We start from the raw sequence: 21,598 nt of genomic DNA on the forward strand, positions 1-21,598 counted from the left end.
GAAGGAAATGCATCACCGGGAGATAGGCATGGGAAACATAGCAAGTCAATAACATCACACGGTGGGGTCTTGGGAACACAGGACAGGGACCTCATTTACACATCAATAGAGAAATCCCTTAAAAAGACATTGTAGAAACACACAGAAAAGGAGACTGGATTGGAGAGTCTCACCCTCGGCACATCACCCACACAGCATACACACTTAGCAGCAGATATTAGATAGATGGGATGTTTGTGAGTGGTATGAATGATTGTCATCTGTATATCACTGTAACTCTGGTTTTGTCTTTGCTGTAACATTAATCTGGGCAGATTCTAATTAAAGCTCTCTCTCTGGTAAGAATCTTGGGTTGGCTGTTTTATTGTAATATCGGGTAGAAAACCTTAGTAGAACTAGACATATATATTATCTGGAAAAGGGGATACGGTTATATGTTAGTTCTTGGAGGAGGTAACAAGGGGTATTACATTTATCATTAATACACAACGCAGAGCGGATTATTCTCCACGCATATCAATTGGTGGTATTGGTTTGAGAGAGGAGAAGTATATACAACATATGCCCTGAAATTACAGACCTGTGAGCTTGTGGTTGGGGAAGTAGTTGAAGTGTTTAGGGATAATATTCAAGAATTCATTGGGAAGAACAGTATTAGCAAAAATCAGCATGGTTTTATGAAACATAGGTCTTGTCAAACTAATTTAATTGCATTCTACGAAGAAGTAAGTAGAAGTGTAGATCAGGGTGTGGCAGTGGGTGTAATCTACTTGATTTTTGCCAAGGCGTTTGAACGGTTCCACACAATAGGTTAGTATTCAAGCTGAAAGAAATTGGTCTAGATACAAATTCTTGTTCTTGGGTAGAACATTGGCTTAGAGATAGAGAACAGAGAGTTGTTATAAATGGTAAATTTTCAAGCTGGTCAAAAGTGGTAAGTGGTGTCCCTCAGGGTTCTGTTCTGGGACCAATTTTATTCAACATATTTATAAATGACCTGGTAATAGACATTGAAAGTCATGTTTCTGTGTTTGCAGATGACACTAAACTAGGCAAAGTAATACAGTGTGAGTAGGATATTACAGTGCTGCAGAGGGATCTAGATAGACTGGGGGACTTGGCACACAAATGGCATATGAAATTCAATGTAGATAAATGTAAAGTTATGCACTTCGGGGTAGGGGTTGCACAAGCAACCCTAAACAGTAGTGAATTAGGGGTAACGACAAATGAGAAGGATTTGGGAATTGTTATAGACAACAAACTAGGCAACAATGTGCAATGTCGGTCAGCATTTGCTTAGGCCAGTAAGGTATATTGTCATGTATAAAAAGGGGCATCAATTCGCGGGATAAAAATATAATTTTGCCTCTGTATTAATCAATGGTAAGGCCACATCTTGAATATGCTGTGCAATTTTGGGCACCTATTCTAAGAAGGATATCATAGCACTAGAAAGGGTGCAGAGGCGAGCTAAAAAATTAATAAAAGGAATGGAGCACTATAATTATGAAGAAAGGTTAACAAATTTAAATCTGTTTAGTTTAGAAAAACGGCGCCTCAGAGGGGATATGATAACATTATATAAATATATTCGGGGCCGATACAAACCATTGTGTGAAAATCTGTTCATAAACAGGACTATGCACAGGACACGTGGTCATGCATTTAGACTGGAAGAAAGGAGATTTCATCTAAAGCAAAGGAAACCGGAATCAAATGGACGCATGTCTTTTTTCAGCCTATATAACTATGTAACTATGTAATTATAACTACAATTTCAGACCCCTAGCACAAAAATAAAGAAAAAGGGATGATGAGTGCTTGAGACAAGGGTGGGTATGCATATATATATATATATATATATAAAATTTTATTTATTTATTTATTTATTTTTTTTACACACAGGCACACACATTTGGGTGGAAAAAAGCTATGAAAACTACCAATGAAATTGCACATAAAGAAATCTATTTGATTTCAAACATATTGTCTTTCCTAAATTAAGTATTGGATCATTTAATTTATAAATATGTCATGCTTCTAAAGCATTATTTTTATTACAGTGGTTACAGTAGCTAGTAAATTACTAGCTAAACAAGACTAGAGAGGAAAAAGTCATGTTTTATTATATAACTGTTAGAGCTACACTTAGGTTTGGTAAACTTGATAAATTGTGAATATGAAATCACTGGAGCTCATCAGTAAGATTTCAACCTTTCCGTTCTTTGATTTAAAAGCAGGGGATAATGGATCCTGCGACGTGTGTGGATGCTTGGTGGAAAACAGCATGTTAAAAACCAATATGTACATAAATAGATGCTTTATCTTACCTTTAGAAGATATGATGCTTGATCCATCTCCGCTTTTCCAATAAGCTGGCAGATTAAATCAAAAAACTGTACTGGTTGAATATCTGAAAGTCTTACACGTGATCCTGGAAATTTAAGGTTATTTGCTGCCCAGTCACGTAAAAGTTCCACCTTTTTTTGATCGTCGCTATTAAAGCTGTAGGACTTACTGGATGTTCTGGGAATTAATGGTGCTCCAACTGTACCATCAAATACTAAGGCTGAAAAACCACTAGTATTAATGCCTTGTATGTCGTCATTAAATTTCTGGATCTGCAAATTGATCAGATAATTTACAGGTACTGTACATCTGCATTTATGAAGAGAACATGCAAGAAAGATAAACGTGGTAAATAATAAAATAATAAGTAGTACAAAATAAGTCCACTGAACATTTACATTGCAGCTATCATCTATTTGCAGTTAATTTACAGAATATGTAATTTTAATAAGTGATTTAAAGCAAACTTTTACATTATTTGAAATGCATTGATATCAGCATGAAACAGATTATATATATATATATATATATCTATATATATATATATATATATATATATATATATATATATATATAGATATATATATATATATATATATCAGGGCTTGACAAATTTGTTGTGAATCTAGGCGCCAGCTAAAAAAGTTAGGAGCCAGGATTTTTTTTTTAAACTAACAGTTGGTTAGGAGTGATCTGATCATCATCAGCCCACTTACTAAACTCACAGCATTTGACCTGGAAGCACCCTGGACTTTCAGGTCAGTGCTGTTTTTTTGGGTTTTTTTTTTTTAAATAATTTTTTTTGATATATATATATTTTTTTAACACTTTCAATGCTGATGTTCCATTGGAGCACAGCATTGATTGATATTTAGTCCCCACAAGCTTGTGGGGACAAATGTTAACCCCTGCAATGCCACGAATGTGTTATAAACAATTGTGGAATTGAAGGGGTTAACGCTGCCCTGTCGCTCTCATGGAGCGATCAGGCAGCAGGGGGGTGTTGGGGCTGGTCTCCACACTCATGTGGAGACCAAAGAACCCTCTCCCCCTGTCACTGAAGCTGCCTCTGGCAGCTGGGAAGCAATTGCTGGTCTATAGACCAGCCATTGCAGGGGGGAGTCTCTGATGACTGCTGTAGGCTTCCATGCCTACAGGAGTCATCAAAGGGCTTGTGGGGGCTCGTTTTTGCTGTTGCTGGTCTGCCTGGACTTCCAGGCAAACCACCAGCAGCAGAGCCCCTTGAAAAACGGGAATTAACCCCTAAATGCCGCGATCGCGGCATTGAAGGGGTTAACGCTGCCCTGTCGCTCTCATGGAGCGATCAGGCAGCAGGGGGATGTTGTGTCAGGTCCCCACACTTGTGTGGGGACCCAATCAACACTCAACCCCCTTTCCTGAAGCTGCCTGTGGCAGCTGAAAACGCTATTGCAGGTTTCTCTGCAATCGCGGTTTCAGCCTACAGGATCACTCCGTGGGAGTGATCACAGGCTCGGGGGCGGGCTCGGAGTGGCTGTGCTGTCTGCCCAGACTCCGGGGCAGACAGCAACAGCAGCGCCCCCGCGTGGTGACACGGGGGCATTTTTTTGTGAATGTAAGAGGCTGACAAACTCCTAGGCGCCAGGACAAAATTCTGAGTCGCCATGGCGACCTGGCGCCTGGGATTTGTCGAGCCCTGATATATATATATACACACACACACACACACCAGCATCAATGTCTTCATTCATAATAACAAGTTTACAAACGTATTCAAAGTAATCTGATAATGCAAAAAGGTAATTAAAAGTAACAGTTTCTGGTTTAGTTTTAGTATAACATGATTCAGAAAATCAATTAACAATGTAGGAAAGCAAAGAATGCTTCTACCAGCAAGATTTAAGAGACTGTACGTGGTACAGTATGATGCAAGTGTCAGTTTTGCCTTGGACATCTGGTGCATATCCACAGTAAAGCTTTAATTATCGCTTTTGAAAACTGGCCCAGCATGATCAGATTCAAAAGTGAGTCTTTAAATGGAAGTGAAGTGTCTAGGAAACTTTTAGCTAAACCCCTGAAAAATGAATTTCAACTTAAATGAAACCAGTTATATGTTATAATGAATGTTGTAGGAAACTATTACAAAGCAGTAGGTACTTCTTACGATGCATTTACTTTGGATGTAACTTATTTAGAGAGTTCAAATGTGAATCACAGAAACTAATGGTTTTGTCTATGCTTTCAGAACAAATTAAGAATGCCATGCTTGTACTACATTAGAAAATATGACAATATTCTATTTGTATGTGGGTCATTATTATAACGGTTTGTCATATTTAACCCCTTCAATCCCAGGGGTTTTTGGTACCTCAAAGCCCAGAGCAATTTTGCCATTTTTGGGGTATGCCGGTTTAGCGATGATTCTCTTTTCCTGTGAATAGTGTACCCATATAAACTATATATTGTTTTTTCAAGGAGAGATAGAGCTTTCGTTTGATACCATAGTTGGATGATTAGCTGAAAATTTAGAATGAGAAATTTAGTAAAAACTAGCGAAGATTAGAAAAATAAACTATTTTTTTTTTACATTTTCCCTCACAAAATTAGGTAAAGTGATGGAAAATCCCCTCCAAGTTTATTAATTCAGGTGTCCTGATTTCAGAAATATCTAATTTATATAGATTTTCCAGACTTTCCCAGCACCAGGGAGCATACTATAAGGTGTACAATTTTGTATAATTTTTATGCCTATGGCTTAACAGGTTTGGGGGTTGTGAACGGGGGCAGAAGGGTTATACTGGCTAGATGTTATGCTAGGGCAATGGGAAGTAAGGTTTTTTAATACATTTTTTTATTATCTTTTTTTTATATATTTTTTTTTAAATGTTTTTAATTTTAATTTTTTTACATTTTTTTTTATTTTTTATATATTATTTTTACACAGAAATGGTTAGAGGTCCTCCTAGGGACCTCCTGAACATGCCAGTGATGTCACAATGACATCACACCTCACATTATAATTTTTTTTTTGTATTATTTATATTATTATTTTAATGATTTATTTAATATTTTTTAAATGAATTAACTTTTTTTTTCTGCTTTTCTCTTTCAGGACGGGAGGGGAGTGAGAGAGATGGTTTCTCACTCCCCTCCCCGCGATCCCCCTGCACCGATCACACTGTGATCTCTATGCAGGTCCTCACAGACCTGCATAGAGATCGCAGCGTCTCTGTGCCTCATCGGAGGGCAGGATATCCCCGCAGGGGATATCCTGTCCTCCGATGACCTTCCGGGTTACGTCAGCAGTGACGCATCCCGGAAGGGAATGCCCGATCGCGCAACTGCGCGATCGGGCACTTTCAACGGTAACAGCTTACCGGCTTTCATGCCGGAAGCTGTTAGGGGAGATCGGGCAGCAGAAAGCCGGCGATGCCGGCTTCTGCTGCCAGGGGGGAGTCCAGGCTGTCCCTGACGCTGCACGAAGGGCTGGACGTACTGGGACGTCCATAGGGGTTTCTTTGTGGGCGTTTTTTGGACGTCCCGGTACGTCTATAGGGGAATGAAGGGGTTAAAACAACCCAGACCAAGACACTTGTTTTAGTTTATTTACTATTTACTATAATACTATTTGGTTAACCAGTATATGATGAAACATTTATGATTTGTTCTAAAGTTTATTTTTTTAAATCCTTCTAATTACTAGGCTAATTCAAGTTTGGAGAAATTACATTTAGGACTACCAAAGTAACAAGTAGACTATGCAAAACCCTCTTCTATGAAACTGCACTACCCACTGAAAATCAAAATTGACTGAAATCAATAGAACACATTAGGAATAAAGAACGTATTTTGCTTAACTAAAAAGAACTCCATGAATATTTATGAAAGCAACATAACCACACACTGTTGCAACAGCAATAGTTATTTGCTGAAACGACTAGGTTGTACATCAGGTCCACATAGTCAGACTATGAACCATTTTTAATGCTTCCGTCATATTCTCGCGTTGTATATAAAAATGGGGAGGACTGCAATGAGACAAGCCTACTCTTCCATTGAAATTCTAGAAAAAATTAAAAAGGGAAGCACCTGTGAGAAGGATAGTAGGATAATGCCATAGAAGATAGGAATGATAATGTCTAGATCAGGCATGTCCAAACTTTTTTCAAAGAGTGCCAGATTTGATGAAGTGAACATGTGCGAGGGCCGGCCATTTTGCTTCACATTCTTTGAAATATCAAAATTAAATACAAATTAACTATTTTATGCAAAGTTTATTGAAAACGGCATACGTTTCATTTTGTGACTTGGATGACAAATCTAAACAGGTGTTAAATCACTCTGCCTTTAATATAAAAAAAACAGATCTATATTTGGGCAATTTATCTGTGGGGCCTTATGAGTCCGGAACGTGGGCCGCAATTGGCCCTCTGGCCGGACTTTGGACATGCCTGGTCTAGATTAACTGATGCAATCAATTTTACTTTTACGTTTAAAATGAAAATACATAACTTAAAATGAAATGCATACCTTTACTCTATGGAATCTTACAATATCTCCTGCATTGTAAACTTTAGGCAATGTGTCTGGATTACCACTAAAGAGCATACACTTTATTTTGACATCTGTCTTATCCACAACTGTGACAATTGAACAATAATCTGTAAGAAAAAATACAAAAGACAAAAGAGGATTACTGAGACATTCACATTGTATGCCAAAAGCTGTAACACACAATAAACTGGTAATTAAGAGATTGTTTTGCTGCATGGCTATATGGACAATTACTGTATTTGCTCGAATGTAGGACCTCAAATAGAGGTCTGACTATAAGACTAAGATCCAGATCCCCCAAAGCGATGCAGAGGACCTGGATCCTCCTCTCTGGCAGCCGCTGGGCGTCTACGCAATGCGTGCAGACAACCTCGGCTGCTGCCCAGTACTTCCGCACCCACATGACATGCCCTTCCAGCACTCCGTCATAGAAGCCCTGGTGGAAGCGCGGGGCAGCAGCAGAGGTTTTCTATGCGAATCACGCAGACGTCTACTGGCTGCCCCCACTAGACACCAGGGAGTCTGGGGATGCATTGGTAAGTCTGGGGGACAGTGGCATATAGGAGAGGTATAAGGCATATCTGGGGGGCGGAGTGGCAAGCCTGGGGGCAGATGTGCATAGCTGGGGTCAGATATGGATAACTGGGGTGCAGTTTGGCAAACAAAACGAAATAAAAACAAGAAATGCATTTTTCACAAGCATAGTTTTTATTAACTGTTACTGTGTTACATGTGTGAATTAATATTTACCAGTAAAAGTTGTTTTCTATAGGGTAATCTTTTATTCAGGCTTTTTCTTTTTTCCTAAATTAATATTCAAATTTGGGGGGTTCGTCAAATAATCAGGGTTGTCTTATAATCGAGCAAATATGGTAGATTAAACAACCTTCGGATTGTATGGTAGGATGATAATTTGCTCACCATAACTATGGCTAAATAAGGTTCTAACTAAATGAATACATTAAAACATTAGCTTGTGATATTACATCTAAGGATGGCACTTCCAACAGTTATTCACCTAAAGGAGGAGTCCGACTTCCGTGTTCATTCTGAAAGCCCAACACAGATCTGCAGGTCTGTCCAGCAGGAAAGGTCGATCTGGCCCAGCATAGCACACAATTCAATATTTTAGGAGACTTTTTTTACAATTTGTTTAACTATGCATTGGATAGGGCTAGCCAAGATCTTCCTGCAGCATAAACTCACTGTGGTAGGACTTTCTTAATCTATGGTGAAGTAAAGGAGTTCAACTCTCAAGTACCTCCTTGTAGAACAGATCCAACTGTTATGAACAAAGAAACATAAAATATTAAAATTACTGATCAAACTGACGAAATTAGTAGCTAAAAAACTAACTCATATCTAATGGTAAAATTGGAGTTTGTAACTACATTTGTGGTGGTATTCTTTGTGGGTTTTTCCCCCACACATGTAATTCAGGTATGAATTTACAGCTCCTGGTATATGTCACTGTCAAACAACACCCCAATATGTGTTCAGCAACATCCACTGAGTACAGTCATAACACCCATGCACGGGTTTTTTGAGTTATTTGGGGGGTGTGCTTTTTGGGTGAATTTGATCAGTCTGTGCCCATGTCCTTGGGGTACTCTGCCAAATCCATTTACCCATCAAATCATACATTTTTTAAAACTAGGAGCCCCGTGGGCATTTAACATGCCAGTATTTTAACAGGAAGGTTTCCCTGGTGGTGACTATTTTCATTAAATGTATGTTACTAATTACATTGTGATTAAAAAGCTTGGCTCCATTGACTTGCGTGGTACCTATATTCAACCTGCAGCTCTGGAGAGATCCTGTTGGAAACTTGATTTATTTTTTTAAAGGACACCGCCATCTCGCAAGAGAGAGAAATCTCTCACAGTGGCGATTGTGGTCGCTTTCCGGAGCATGTCCCACAATGCCACCTGACAGCCCGTCAGTGCCATTTTTCCCACAAAACAGCCTGTCGGTGCCATTTTTCCACAAAACAGCCTGTCGGTGCCATTTTTCCCACAAAACAGCCTGTTGGTGCCATTTTTCCCACAGAACAGCCTGGCGGCGCCATTTTTCCCACAAAACAGCCTGTCGGCACCATTTTTCCCACAAAACAGCCTGTCGGTGCCATTTTTCCACAAAACAGCCTGTTGGTGTCATTTTTCCCACAAAACAGCCTGTCAGTGCCTCCAAACAGCAGTTGAGTAGTTACACCACTATCTTACATTATATCAGGGCAGGGAATTTATGTGATAATGATAGTCACGCTGTGTCAAATATCTCAGCTTCCTCAAGGTTCATTTTTAAAGTATCCACAACTACATTGATTGACAAAAAATGTAAATTACCGTATTTGCTCGATTATAAGACCGTTGATTATAAGACGACCCCCCAAAATCTGAATATTAATTAATGAAAAAAAGAAAAAGCCTGAATATAAGACGACCATATAGGAAAAAAGTTTTACCAGTAAAAGTTAATTCATGTAAACTATGTGAACAATTGTTTGTTAATAAAAGCTATGATTGAGAAAAATATGTTGTTTTTGTTTTTATTTCCTTTTTTCAACCTGCCCCCCCAGTTATGCACATCTGCCCCAGGCTTGCCACTCTGCCCCAGAAATGTCTTATACCCTCTAAATGCCACTGTGCCCCATGATACGCCTTTTAACCCTCTATATGCCACTGTGCCCCATGATATGCCTTTTGACCCCCCCTATGTGCCACTCTGCCTCCAGAATTGCCTTATACCCCTATATGCCACTCTGGCATTTAGGGAGGTAAAAGGCGTATCATGGGGCACAGTGGCATTTAGAGGGTTAAAAGGCATTTCTGAAGGCAGAGTGGCATTAAGGGGGTTAAAAGGCATTTCACAGAGCACTCTGCCTCTAGAAATGCCTTATGCCCCCCCCCCCCATTTAACACTCCCTCTCCCTCCTCCAAACTTACCAGTGCTTCTGAGTCCCTGGTGCTTAGTCCGGGCAGCATGTAGAGCTCTACGCGCTTGAGCGGAAGTTGTCTACGCGATTCGCGTAGAGCTCTACACACTGCCCGGACTAAGCACCGGGGACTCAGAAGCACCGGTAAGTTGGGGGGAGGCATAGCACAGACGGAAGATCCAGGTCCCCTGCATCGCTGCGGGGGATCTGGATCTTAGTCTCATAGTCAGACCAGAGGTCTGATTATAAGATGACCTCGATTATAAGACGAGGGGTATTTTTCAGAGCATTTGCTCTGGAAAAAACCTTGTCTTATAATCGGGCAAATACGGTACATGCAGCTTCAATAAATTAATTTGGTTATAGAAAAAGCTATGTTAGTTTTCTTTTTATAGAAAATCATTTTTATCATTCTCATAGAATACAATGCAAGAATAATGTGAAAAGGAAAGTGGAGTTTACTAAATGTTATAATATTCTATATAAAAAAACTATTACAAAGTCAATCTGTAAAAATATATATTATTTTACTTTCATTTGTTTGATTCTAGCCCAATGGAGTGCATGAGTCATCCTAGCGAATTGTAAATTTAATATGATAGGTGGCATGTAATAGGATACAGCGGTTTAAATTAGTTCTAATATGAACATTTCAGACTTAAGAAAATGATTCTTCTACATGTGAACCTTCTGGGGATGGAGAAAAAGAATCTCAAAAGTAAAGAAATAAGATCAATTTTAATCATTTCTGTGAGTACAATAATAGAGAAATACTAGAAAAGTGATCTTGAGGACACTTTACAGACTATGAAAAAGATTACTGATGGAAGCAATTTCCAAAGCAATTACTTTAAAAATAGGTAATCTGCATCTTTACATGTCAAATAAGATCAAATAGCAACAAAAATCCAAGTTGAAAAGAGGCACTGCCACCACCCTGGTGGCAGTAGACATCACTAGATGTTACTCCATATCGATAGTATAACATTGATGTCCATATACAAACACTGGCCACTTTATTAAGTACACCTGTTCAATTGCTCGTTAACAAGGAAGAGGGATTTAAGTGACTTTGAACATGGCATGGTTGTTGGTGCCAGACAGGCTGGTCTGAATATTTCAGAAGCTGCTCATTGCCACGTCCTCGGGTCCCGTTAGCCGCGGGCGGGGGTCTGCTCGTGGATCACAGGGACCCGATACTTCTCTCTCCGGACCCGTGGTCGGCGAGCGGACAACCGCTCGCGGCGCACGGGCACCCGAGAGACTTACACGTTCTCTCCGTGCCGGCGGCGAACAGACCGGCCGCCCACACGGGAGAACGAAGGTCGGTTCCGGGAACTCCTCGACGGGCAGATCTAAGGCTGCCCGTCTATGCAGGAGTTCCCAGAGGGGTTCCCTTACCTGCTGTCCGGCCGCCGGTCCGTCCACTAGGGGCGCAGCTACTCCTTCTGGCTGGTGCCGTGGACGTGATGGACGTCTGGAGGCGTGGTCTTGACTCTGCTAGGAGGCGGGGTTTTCTGTTTGGCGCCAGATTTAAAAATCCTTGCTGGCACCGCAACAGGCACCCTGTTGTGGTCTTTACCTGTGATTCTGAGTTTTGCTGCTGATCTTTGTTTTTGGACCCTTGCCTGCCTGACCTCCCTTTTGCCTTTGTGATTTTGTACTTCTGCTAACCTGCTTCTGTGTACCGACCCGGCTTGTCTGCTAAACCTGCTCCTGTGTACTGACCCGGCTTGTCTGCTAACCTGCTCCTGTGTACCGACCCAGCTTGTCTGCTAACCTGCTCCTGTGTACCGACCCGGCTTGTCTGCTAACCTGCTCCTGTGTACCGGCCCGGCTTGTCTGCTAACCTGCTCCTGTGTACTGACCCGGCTTGTCTGCTAACCTGCTCCTGTGTACCGACCCGGCTTGTCTGCTAACCTGCTCCTGTGCACCGACCCGGCTTGTCTGATATCTTCACCTGTACCTGTTTGCCATACTCAGTACTTACCTGCTACCTGTGTTCACGGAAAGTGTCTCACTGTGGGGATCGTCTAAGTCCTGGATTACCACTGTTGGGGCTTCTCCCTATACAGCAGTTTTCTGGGCAGAATAACTCCTGCGGTGAGTACCTCTAGTGATACACGAGCGACACTCATCTACTGGGATTTTGGTTCATGCACAACCATCTCTAGGGTTTACAGACAAAAAAGAAGAAATATCCAGTGAGCCGCAGTTGTATTTTTGAAGAAAGTGCCTTGTTGATGTGAGAGGAGAATGGGCAGACTGATTCTCGATGAGAGAAAGGCAACAGTAACTCAAATAACCACTCATTACAACCAAGGTATGCAAAAAAAAACAGCTCTGAACGCACAACACATCAAACCTTGAAGCAGATGGGCTACAGCAGCAAAAGACCACACTGGGTGCCACACCTGTCAGCTAAGAACACGAAACTGAGGCTACAACTCGCACAGGCAATGAAAATTGGGCAATGAAGACTGGAAGAATGTTGCCTGGTCCCAAATCCAGCTATGACATTTAGATGGCAGGGTCAGACTTTGGCGTAAACATGAAAGCATGGATCCATCCTGCATTGTATAAACGTTTCAGGCTGGTGGTGGTGTAATGGTGGGGGGGTTGCATTTTTTTGCACATTGATGAAAAACATGTTCTGAGCAATCCTAGGTGTGCTAAGATAACTACAAAGCTGGAAATGTCTGCAGGTCCTAATTTCTAAGATCTTTCTTCCTCCCACAGGCATTAATCATCCAGCTAATACTTTCTTATTATATATTATTATATCACTTGAATAGCCTAGTTTGTGCTTCAGTGTTTATTTCTGGAATTCTGTACCTGGTCCTACCCATTTTGGAATCATGTTTCCCGCAGCCACTGTTGCCAACAGTCATAGCTAATTCACAAGTCCCTTAGTGCCTCATGTTGCCTAATTGTTGCACCAAATTACTACCTTACAATCCTGCCATTACTTTATACACATTCCTCTAGGCACTATATAAAAGGTAACTGAATTTCAGTTCCTGTACTCCATCCTGGACTATATTTATCAAAGGAAAGAATGAAGGCCAGAATATCTTTGGTTTGCTCTCCTTCAGGTGAAGATGACGCGTGTACTTAGAAGTTACAATTCACCACCTACAGGTTTTACAGATAGCAATCACATTGTCTAATACGACAAACACACTTGAATTCAATAAACACAAGTGAATATGTAGCAAACTTTTATATATATGATTTGCAACCAATGTAGCTGTCTATAAGTGTACATTCTCCAGTGGCAAATGAACAAACATAATCCATAATTCCGAGCACTCAAAGTTTTATTAGCTATCTTCATCATCTGTTTAAGAGCGCGATCTTTCTAAAAATCTTTCAAGTTCTGAATATTCCGAAATATGTTTTAACTATTATTTATTAATGCTCCAGCACAGCTCTCATTATTTTGTACCTTCAAGGGATAGCAAGGTAATTTGGAATATTTAATTAGTTCTACATTATTACTAACCCTTTTATTGAAAAGGTTGTATGAAAAATGCCCAAGTATAATTAAAATACATACACACACATATATATATAGTATGATATGATAGTACAAATCTTCAAAGTCTAAACAAATATAAAATACATACATTTCATAACAGTTTGAAATATGAAATACACCAGTATGCATAATGAATGTATTTTCCACTATTATACAAGGGCTTTCAACTATGAACACCCATGGAATTGAAATATATTTATGGAGAGCCACATAATTAGCACATCAACATAGAAAATAAATTGTATTTTTCCTCCTCTTCTTCTCCAGAAAAACAAAGACAACACAGTATGTTTTCATGGCCTAATGTGTCATCTTAGCAATGCCTTCACTCCACACTAGGGATCCTGGTTTATTACAGTCATCTACATTTCCTGAATCAAGAGGAGTAACTTACTGTTGCTTCTTGAAAGAGATGTTTTTTTCTGAGAATTACTCTTTAAGTCGTCATGTATTGGAATTTTTAAGGAAATATTTTAAGTGCCATTTTTACAGTACCCAAGTAATTGCTGGATCTGGATATTATTGTTGATACATCACACAACAACAAAAGCTTAGTACAGACTTCACAGATTGAGGCATGGGCCTCCTGGATCCATCAGACAATTTTGGTGTCTCAGACCAACATAAAGTAAAATAATCTTACAAAAGAATGTAAAAGAAGCTTCCCTAATTTAACTAATGATCGACTGTACAGTGTGCATTTGAATGACAAACAAGCAGCATTGATGCATTATGTAATGTCTGATGAATGTTTTTTTATATGTATATTTACTAGAAAGGGAAGGTTTAATCTATTTTTGGTGTCAAGAAATGGAACTACAATCAAACCCTACATATCATAATATGCTTTATGTCACGTAATTTCCCCCAAGAAAACCTATAGTGATATTATAGCAACACACTCTTAAAGAGCTTTTACTCTTCCATTTACCCATCTACTTTAATGTATTAGGATGTAGTCTGGTTTATTATGATTTGGTTTTAAGAAAGAAAAACACTTCTGTCATGCTACACTGCTAAAATTGCTTGTTTCTCCAATACACCTGCTAAGGAACAAGACCCAGAAATGAAACTGATTTTATTTACTAGATAATCACACTGTAAAAATCTCATGTATAAAAAGTTTCCTTCTAGAGACTGGGTATGTAACACATCAAATGTTTTACAATAATCTACTATGTACTAACTGCCATTTTTACTTTACCCAAGTAATTGCTGGATTTGGTGAGGCTACTACAGAATCAACCGTGATGATCAACGATGTTGGCACTCTATCACTGCCCGCTTTTGTGTCACATACCAATTAGTCTTCCCCGCGAAAATAATGAAAGAGGTAAAACTTAACCTTTTTATTGTAAATATAATTTTAAGCACTAAAGGAGGTTTGGGCATTCAATAATACAATAAACTAGGAATTATGTTTCTAATGATACATTGTGCACATGGTAAATCCTTACAATTAAGACTACAACTTCAGAATCTAATTCCTTGTGCCTCTCCTCTCATTTACTTCTTTTCTATAATCTCAGAATGTTGAAATGTATGAAAGCATGAGTGTATCACCGTGTCCTAACACCCTAAAATCACAGTAATGTTTATATTAAAAAATGCAAAGCCATATCAAAAGGGCCATCAGAGCAGAAGACTGTTATATCTGTTAGATTCCTACAAAAGTAGACAATCATTTTAAAACGTGCTAAATGTTTCCCCATTGTGCTCCACAGAACTTGAAGAGTTAACATAATGTGTACAGTACACTGTCTGTGGGGAACAGAATGATTTGGAATGTGACTGCTCCAGCGCAGTAAGTAATCTATATCAAGTAGCTGCAGAACCACTTTACAGCTGATGATTAAGTCACAACTGTGCTGGCATCCCGTTACCCTCTGAAGGTGAAAACTAACTTTTTCTTAGTAAAGGTCTAGGTGATTGAATTTATTTAACCTAGTATGTATCATCGGGTGGCTTTTTTTTTTTTTTATAACTGAAAGTTAAACATTTGTGGCTTGAATGCTAAAATGAACTATCTTGGTCTTTAATCAACTGTACTTTGTATAGGCCTTAGACCATTGTGGTACAGTGAACAATCTTGCTATATAGATAAAATATATTTTATAAAAATCTGAGGGGATGGTACGCATGCCTAGGGTGCCATTTGGTATAGGCCCAACCGTGCATCTAATATAGTTCTTTACACTTTACTAGATAAATCTAATTATGCAAGCACAGTGGCGCCCTTGAATTACAGAGATATTAGACACATTTGGGATATGATGTGTACATTTAGAGAAATCAGTGGACCCTAATGCAGGATAACACTGGTCTGTCCTCACAATGTCTTAAACACCTCACAATGTAGAAATGAACAGCAAAAGAAAATATATACGTATATTTATTACCTGTTTAAATCTTACAAGGTACTTTGTTGTATCAGAGATCATTTTACTAATAATTTGTACATAAAATACCTCAATGATGTAGCATACCAGTACATACATACCAGTGCCTTTACTTCGATATGGTGGCTTGAAAAATTTAACAACTCCAAACAGATTGGTTACCATGCCCTCTTTCAGCTGGTCATGTGGGGTATAGGTATATTTTATTGGAGGGGCCTAAAAAAAAAAAAAGGGAAAAATTACACTCAAAACTTTTAAAATTATACAAAACACTATAGTGAACATTAATATGCATCTCATGTCTGCCACTGTCTAATTTATATATACCGTATTGGCTCGAATATAGGCCGCACTTTTTCCCCCCACTTTAAGTCTTTAAAGTGGGGGTGCGGCCTATATTCGGGGTCTAGCGCCCGACGCCCCTATATATCACTGTCCCCTTGATATGCCCCCCCAGACTTACCCCTGCGCTCCAGACTCCTTGGTGTCTAGTAGAGGCAGCCTGTGTGTGCGTTTACGTGATGTGCGTAGACAACCTCTGCTTCTGGCTGGCACTTTCGCTGGAGCTTCTATGACTGAGCACCAGAAGGTCATGTGACACTGGTGCTCGATCATAGAAGCCCCAGTGGAAGTGCCAGTAGTAGCGGAGGATGTCTGCGCGCATCGCACAGATGGCCACAACTGCCAGAGAGAATGATCCGGGTCCCCTGCAGCGCTGCGGCGGATCCTCCTCTCTGGCAGCCTGCGAACGTTGCCAAATTGGACGCAGACCACCTCTGCTGTGCTGGCCGATACTTCTGCCAGGGCTTCTATGGAGGACCTTCTATGAAGGTCACGTCATGCTGGTGCTTCATCATAGAAGCCATGGCGGAAGTGGAGGACAGTAGCGGTGGATGTCTGTGCGCATCGCACAGACGCACACCTGCTGTCAGAGAGGAGGATCCGGGTCCCCTGCAGAGCTGCGGGGGATCTGGATCTTAGTGTTATTTCAGAGCATTTGCTCTGAAAAAACCCTCATCTTATCGATAAAATCAATTCAACTAATCGATAATGAAATTCGTTGGCAACAATTTTAATTATCGGTTATTATCGATTAGTTGTTGCAGCCCTACATGTATTTAAACATTTTTGTTATCTATTATGCAGTTAATCAGCATATGTTATATACAAACATAAACTTGGAAAACCAATAGCCATTTTAAGGCCCCCCTCTTAATTCATAATGCAACTTATTTATAGATATGACACTCTGCCCCCCAGACATGCCTTATACCATCTGATATTACACTCTGCCCCCAGATATGCCACTCTGCACAAACAAGACCAGTTCACAATCAGGGTTTTTTGGCATTTTTACCCTTCCTTCGTTCACCTATTCAGTTTCTTTATTAATTGATGAGTTGGCAGAAGAGTTGAGGTTTAAACTCTCTTGTTTCACTATTATAAATGATAAACACAAACAAGCTTCTTCAGCAAGAAGGGCTGAGCTGGTCCTGTATAATGTATAGTTCAATAGGTGTGAGATTCCTTCAAGGTTTCAACAATGCATTATGCAAGGCCAGCCAAGCTGATGCCCTTGGGTTGCCCTTTTCTGTGAACAGTGTAAACAAACTATATTTTTTTTTCAAGGACAGAGACAACTTTCTTTTTAAACCATTTAAATATGTATATCCCACTAAATTGGCTCCCCTATACCCTCCAGAATCAAATTTAAACTTCTTACCCTAACCTACAGAGCCCTTAACAACTCTGCACCCCTATATCGCTACCCTCTTTTCCAAATACACCCCTAACTGCCCTCTTCATTTCTTCTATAAATTGTGTTTCTTCTACTGTCATTACCTCTTCTCACCTGCTGGACCACTACTCTGGAATTCCCAACCCTGTTCTGTCAAGACGTTCTCCCTTGTAAGCAAACTTCAAAAGCTTTCTGAAAAACACACCTTTTTTGAGAAGCGTACAACCTTTCTTACGAACGCTCAGCAAGCATCCTAATCAAGCCATCTGAACGACCAACAACCTTTACAGATCATATAGACTCAATAAACTCTTCCTTATCCTCTCCAGTCTTCTCTTACTGTTTACTTCACTCTCAAACACTAACTAGATTAAGCTCGCAAGAGCGGGGACCTCTTCTCCTTTTGTACCAGTTTGTTATTGTGTGAGATTTTAAATTATTTTACTGTAGGAGGGCTACGGAATCTGCTGGCACTGTACAAATAAATGTAATGTATAATCCAACGTAATCCAAAATGGGGGGAAAAAACCACACCTTTAATAATTTTTCTTGTAAATATTTACTAAACAAGCTCATTTATAAGGGGTGTCCATATATTTCTGGAGCCTTGATTTATACAGCCCATATGAGTTGTTCATATTTTAGCCTACTCATGATGTGGAAACATGGGTGTTGGTAAGATGGTGTTTTACTCCAGTTGGACCATATGGATTTTTGTTTCTTTTTTTTTTTTTTACACAATACCTTTCACTAGGGTCACTGTTTTCTTATTATTTCACAGTCCATTGTATAACTCAAGTTTCTTTTTAGCACAACAGTATTTATCGATGGGATGTACACCAATAAATTAGAACAAAAATTAATTTTAAATTAATTTGCTCACTGGAGATAAAGTTACATGAGGTGCCATGAGTCTCTCTAAATCTGGGTATTACAGGTATCCCCATCTTCAAGGGTAGATAATCATGTACTTTGGGCACAGGTTCAGTGTGCCTCATTTTACATGGTGGAAGGAGGATAAAAGTGTCACTTGAGTTTTAAAATGTTACTACCCTACACCAATTCCAACTACCTACCTACCAAACTGACTCATGCTTAGCATCGACCGAAATATTTATTTTTTTACATAAAAATATCAAAATATATGTTAAAAAAACACAAACTATATATCAAGGGGACTGAAGCATCTGGGAGAACAGAAAGCTATTTAGGGGATAATCAGGGGTAATCCAGAATGTTTTTAATGTCACAAATGTTACAACTTTTAGAAAACTGCTTCTCTCACAATGACATCAATATCAAATTACTCTCAGCCACAAATTGGTTCTTGATTTGCCTTGGTTGTAAATAAAACTTCATTTCAACAAGTGGGCCGAGTGAATAAAACGTACCCCTTGTCGAACGACATTTCCACAGTCTTCAGCCATGTCTCCAAGTTTACGTTTTTATGGCGTTTTCCACTTGAACGTTCTTCACAATTACCTCCTATACACACACAAAAAAACATTTTTTCTCAAACATTAATACTTAATAAGAACTTTCAAATTAATTTTTAAAAGGGATTGTCTAATGCCTTGACACCATTTCTGAAGAAAAGCACATATTAAAGTACTCTGTCAGTGATTTAAAACAGATTCTTCAAAATGGAAAAAGGCACTTACCTGACCTAAAAGTTGCAGCCCTGGTGCAGAAGGGTCCAACATGCAAGCAGCCAGTGGCAGGAAGGTTTTCAAAAAATGGGAACACTTGCCGCACACGAGGACATGAACAGTTCCCCGTCAGCAAGGTTTCCCAAGCCAGTGCTGGAGCTGACCGGGGGTTAGTATATCACATGCCGAGAAATGTGTTCAGATTGAACACAACTTCTGCACAGAAAAATACTGTATCGGCACGGATATAGGCCGCACCCTAAAAGTTAGGTGCTTTTTTAAAGAAAAAAATTTCTTAATAAAAAAAAAAACCAATTACATATGCTGCCACTCTGCTCCCCCGAGATATGTTGCCACTCTATCCCCCCCTGAGATATGCACTCTGCCCCCGAGATGTGCCCCCCCCGAGATATGCTGCCACTCTGCCCCCAAGAGGTCCCCCCACCGACTTACTGGTGCAGACTCCCCGGGGTCTTGCAGGGCCGGCGGGGGACAGCTAAGCAGTACGCGTACTCAACTTCCAGTGCTGGCTGTTTACGCACATCGCTGCTGCCGGTGAACGTCTGCGCGATGTGCTTAGACAATCTCCCGTGCCGGCACTCCCCACCGCTGCGGGGGATCTGTATCCTAACCCCGCTGCCTGCCCGGCGCCCGGGACTGCATGTCGGGCGCTAGACCCCGAATATAGGCCGCACCCCCCACTTTAAAGACTTAAATTGGGGGAAAAAAGTGCGGCCTATATTCGAGCCAATACGGTAGGTGGGGAGCCGATGAAGGGGCAAACGTACATAGAAGCTTCTGCAGAACCCCATCATGGATTTGCAAACTTACACAATTAAAGGTGCCAAACAACTATAATTTGATTTTAAGTGCATACGATGGAGGCAGTGTCCCTTTAACTTTGTTAAAAAAAAAACAAAACAGGAAGGTGTTCTCACCTAAATAATGTAAGTGCCAAATGCACATCCATGAAAGGAGCCTCATTCAATTCGGTAGCACTGACCAAGCCGTTTCGGGTATAAAATAAGTTATATTTTGTTATGATGTTATTTGGTGAAGATAAGCCTTAAAAGAAAACTTTATCCAACTCAGAGCAGGGAGTTCTCTTTACTATTTTAAGGTAATCAAGCTGCCTGCCCCCCACAGCATAGAATGTTGTTAGCGTCCATAGCACACATCATAAAAAATCTGCCGAGTTAACCCTTTCCCCCATAGGAGAGGCTGCCAGTATCCCAGGAATGAAACCTATATGGGTTTATTTCAGATGGCTGATATTAATAAATAATCTAGATTTGGGATTTCAAATTATATAATATGACTTTTTATTTTATGTTACTGATGTTGCAGACTCAGAAAAAAAGCCCAGTAAGCTGACCAGTACTTGTGTATACCCACAAACTATAATTAGTTTTATAAGAACATTTATCATTATTCCAATTGATCGAGAGGTGCTTTACATATAAGCACAACTGTGTCATGCACACATATGCACATTCTACTCTTCGTACTTAAACATCTGCAGTGTTTGTAACACATTTCCGCTGGTCTGTCTGTCTCAGACACCAGTTAGTCGCAAGGCTGGTTTGATCTGAAACAGCTCTCGCACGACACCCATGTATACAACACAGACTGTAAATACAAACCAAGCTGAGTGCCTCCATTTTATTTGTCCGGTCTACTAAACATTTAATTTAACGCTTTTTAACTTGTATAAACTAAAGTCTCGTTTGGTTTTACCTGCTACGACGTACACTGATCTCACCGCCATCCCACGACGAGAAGCGGCGGGATAAAGACGTCACCGCGCAACCCCGCCTTCAGCTTGCTCTACACTGAGCATTAGGGAAGAGTCGCTGCGGTGCTTCAAAGCATGGAAGAGTTATCCGCTCTCTTCTTTACCGTAGTAAAGTCGGGCTTGTGCCCAAATGAAGTCTTTAACACGCAAACGAATTTCTACAGCATGGCGTTATTGCCTGCACTTGCGAAACACCAGCAAAATCAGCTTTGTGTACATCTGGGAGAGAAAAACACTAGAAGAGGCCACCATTTTCTCTGTTTATTATAAAACTAATAATGGCTTATAGAATTACACTTTTCTCGTCATGTTTACGATACCCTTAAGAGTCTGCAGATTATTTTCTAGCTATGGTGGCAGAAGTATCACAATTATATTCTATATATGCTTTTCCACTTTTGCCTGATATCCCCTTAAGGACCGGGCTTGTTTTTTATTTTTGTACCCTTTGGGACTGAAGCTGTTTTAACACTTTTTCGGTGCTTGTGTTCAGCTGTAATTTTCTCCTCACCCATTTAGTGTACCCACACATGTTATGTATTGTTTTTTTTCAGGACAAGATGGGCTTTCTTCAGATACCCATATGTTTTGATCATATCATCTTATTTACTATAAAAAAAAGATAATGAAACATGGTGAAAATTTGAAAAAACCAC

The 21,598-nt window shown here is 40.0% G+C and overlaps 1 protein-coding gene across 3 annotated transcripts in view; it reads right to left on the bottom strand.

The window, feature by feature from the left end:
- POT1 (protection of telomeres 1) overlaps positions 1-20,927 on the bottom strand; it is a 49,737-nt gene extending 28,810 nt beyond the window's left edge. Inside the window, exons 1-5 of one of the 3 annotated variants that reach the window (XM_053462110.1) lie at positions 20,885-20,927; positions 18,890-18,983; positions 15,862-15,976; positions 6,862-6,992; positions 2,334-2,624 (exon numbers count right to left, since the gene is read on the bottom strand). In XM_053462110.1, coding sequence (XP_053318085.1) covers positions 2,334-2,624; positions 6,862-6,992; positions 15,862-15,976; positions 18,890-18,925 — 573 coding nt within the window. In that variant the 5' untranslated portion in view covers positions 18,926-18,983; positions 20,885-20,927. Of the gene's footprint in view, positions 1-2,333; positions 2,625-6,861; positions 6,993-15,861; positions 15,977-18,889; positions 18,984-20,790; positions 20,810-20,884 lie in introns of those variants that run through there. The other 2 variants (XM_053462111.1, XM_053462112.1) reach the window with 2 other exon arrangements.
- Positions 20,928-21,598: the final 671 nt, after the last annotated feature.

This window comes from Spea bombifrons, chromosome 4, assembly GCF_027358695.1.
Source record: "Spea bombifrons isolate aSpeBom1 chromosome 4, aSpeBom1.2.pri, whole genome shotgun sequence".
NCBI lineage: Eukaryota > Metazoa > Chordata > Amphibia > Anura > Pelobatidae > Spea > Spea bombifrons.